The sequence below is a fragment of the Myotis lucifugus genome, unplaced genomic scaffold (genome assembly GCF_000147115.1).
Source record: "Myotis lucifugus unplaced genomic scaffold, Myoluc2.0 scaffold_10, whole genome shotgun sequence".
NCBI classification, from domain to species: domain Eukaryota; kingdom Metazoa; phylum Chordata; class Mammalia; order Chiroptera; family Vespertilionidae; genus Myotis; species Myotis lucifugus.
The window spans coordinates 10,746,213-10,748,553 of NW_005871058.1; the positions used below are offsets into that span (position 1 = coordinate 10,746,213).

The 2,341-nt window shown below is 37.2% G+C and overlaps 1 protein-coding gene across 1 annotated transcript; it reads right to left on the reverse strand.

Annotated features, from left to right (window-relative positions):
- Nucleotides 1-835: 835 nt before the first annotated feature.
- LOC102424977 (taste receptor type 2 member 7-like) lies at nt 836-1,774 on the reverse strand. Its single transcript, XM_006084240.1, has one exon. The coding sequence runs from the start codon at nt 1,772-1,774 to the stop codon at nt 836-838; it is 939 nt and encodes a 312-aa protein (XP_006084302.1).
- Between the last annotated feature and the right edge of the window lie 567 nt (nt 1,775-2,341).

Below are 2,341 nucleotides of genomic sequence, written 5' to 3' on the forward strand. Positions count from 1 at the left end.
ATAGTTTTGACATTTTAACATCTCAAAACATAAGTTTTTGATTGAAGATCTCATCAGAGTATCTTGACAATCAGTATGTGGTGCAGTCCTAGTTTGCTAAAAGCAAACTTACACATGTTTTTGTGTAGGAAATATCCTTTAATAAGCAATAAATAGTTCTACTTAGGCTTCTTGTTTAGCCATTCTTATTTTATAGAAACTTTTTATACAAACAGTCCTTCTCTCACATTTAGTATCTTTTTTCGTTGATCTATGATCCTAATTTTTGTACTCACTGTGACAATATTTATTTTAATCACAATTTATGTTTTATTTGTGATTATAATCAGGATGAATTTCTGCTACATTCATAGAATTGCATAGCATTTTATTAAGAACTGTAACCTTATTGAGTCTTTTGCAAAGGTGGAGCTTATTTGGATGATCTGAGAAGAAAAATCTAGTCAGTACCAGGAGGATGAGCCAGCTGCTTTTCAGAGGGATGCAAAAGAGCAAGATGCTATTACAGCTGTTCTGAATTAGCCATACAATTTGCATCTGGACAAATGATTGAGAACTATGAAAATACTCTCTCCTCTCACAGTTTGTTTTAAAACATGTTTCAAAAAACTCTGCTGGGAAGGAGAGAGAGAAAAGAGACAAAGAGGCATAGAGGCAAAGATAAAGAGGCAAAATAAGCTATACATAGATTTCCTAAGTTATAAATATACTACATTCATTGTAAGGTAATCAACCATATGAAATCAACATTAATGTAAGAACAGAGGATAATTAATAAACGTTTTGTCTTACTTTGTCCTAGAAAATGATAGTTTGTCTTCCGATCTGTTTGTTATTAGAAATTTCTTCTTTTTAGTGTATGTGTTACTTTATATAGCACCCTTAGAGATGCTTGTCTTAATTTCTTGTTCCCCAGAATTAATATAAACGAATGGCTGGAAGGATAGATTAGAGCTATCAGTTCACCAATCAGCACAGCTAATTCAGTCTCTGGCATGAAGTAACTGGAGGTGGCTATGAGAAAGGACAAATAGTAGGCAATGAAAAGGAGGAGGAAGGAGATGACAGCTTTCATGGCTCCCATGTGGGCATCTGTGCTGGGGTCTCTGCACCCTGTGGCATTGAGCTGCATCCGCCTGATGTGTCTCCACAGGGAGAGGATCAAGAGGAGGAATGAGATGAGGGACACAGAAAAGGGGAACAGCGTGAACAGGTTGAGATGTACCTTGCTGGAAGCATATTGAGCTTTATTTATCCTGCATTTCAAAGTTAAGTTTGTTTTCCACTTCGCCCTGACACAAAGCCTGAAGTCATCATTCAAATCGCCAGCGGCAGGAAGGCTAATGAACACAGCGAAGGCCACGCACACCAGCAGGATCCCAGGAATCGCCCTTTCAATTCTCCATTTCATCCAGAGGAAAAGAGGGTGGAAGAAGTTAGCTATCTTGAAGAAATAGAAAATGCTGAGGCAGGTGGCAAACCAGATACTTAAATGGTTGGTTAGTGTCCAGAAGAAGTCAATAATTCTCATTTGCTTACCAGTGGCATAGACATCTGGATCCAACACCAACATAAAACCATCTAACGTTATTATACACATTAGACAAATTCTGGATATGGCCAGACTTGTGAGGATTAAATCAATGGAAGCAATCTTCTTATTCTTCATCCAGTCCATGAAGTTTACCAATACAATAAATGCATTTCCTAAGATCCCCACTGAAAACTCCCCAACTGTTATGATCATTAAGGTGTTGATTACTTCATCTGACATGTTAAAACAGAGAAATATCCAATTTGTTTCTATTTGAACTGATGTAGTATGATATCTGCACCTACTTCTTAGATTTTGCTGTTATTTTCTTTACCTCTTTTATTGTAGTCTGTCTTATGATGGAGACTGGAATGGCAAATGAAGGCCGTAGCTATCGTCATTAAATCCTAATTAGTCTTGACAAGCAATGTGGTTGGCGATCCCTACCCTGGTCGCTGTAGGTCCATTTACCTTCCCAGCAACTTTTACTTTTCCACATGTAGTTAATGTAGACTGAGCTACAGTTTGCTAGGATGCAAATTCAGCTGATTCCTGTTCATGGCCCCACACTGTCTTTCTCATGTTACATTTTGCAAATTTTGGATTTATTATTCTGTGATGCATGCTAGTAACCTCATCAGGCATGCCAGATTTAGCAAATAAAAATGCACACCCAGCTAAATTTGAATGTCAAACAATGAATATTTTTTTAGTGTATGTCTCAAATGCAAGAGATAACTACCTCCAGAAGGTACTGAAATTCAAATTAATTGAGTGTCTTGTATTTTATCTGGCAAACCTAAACCT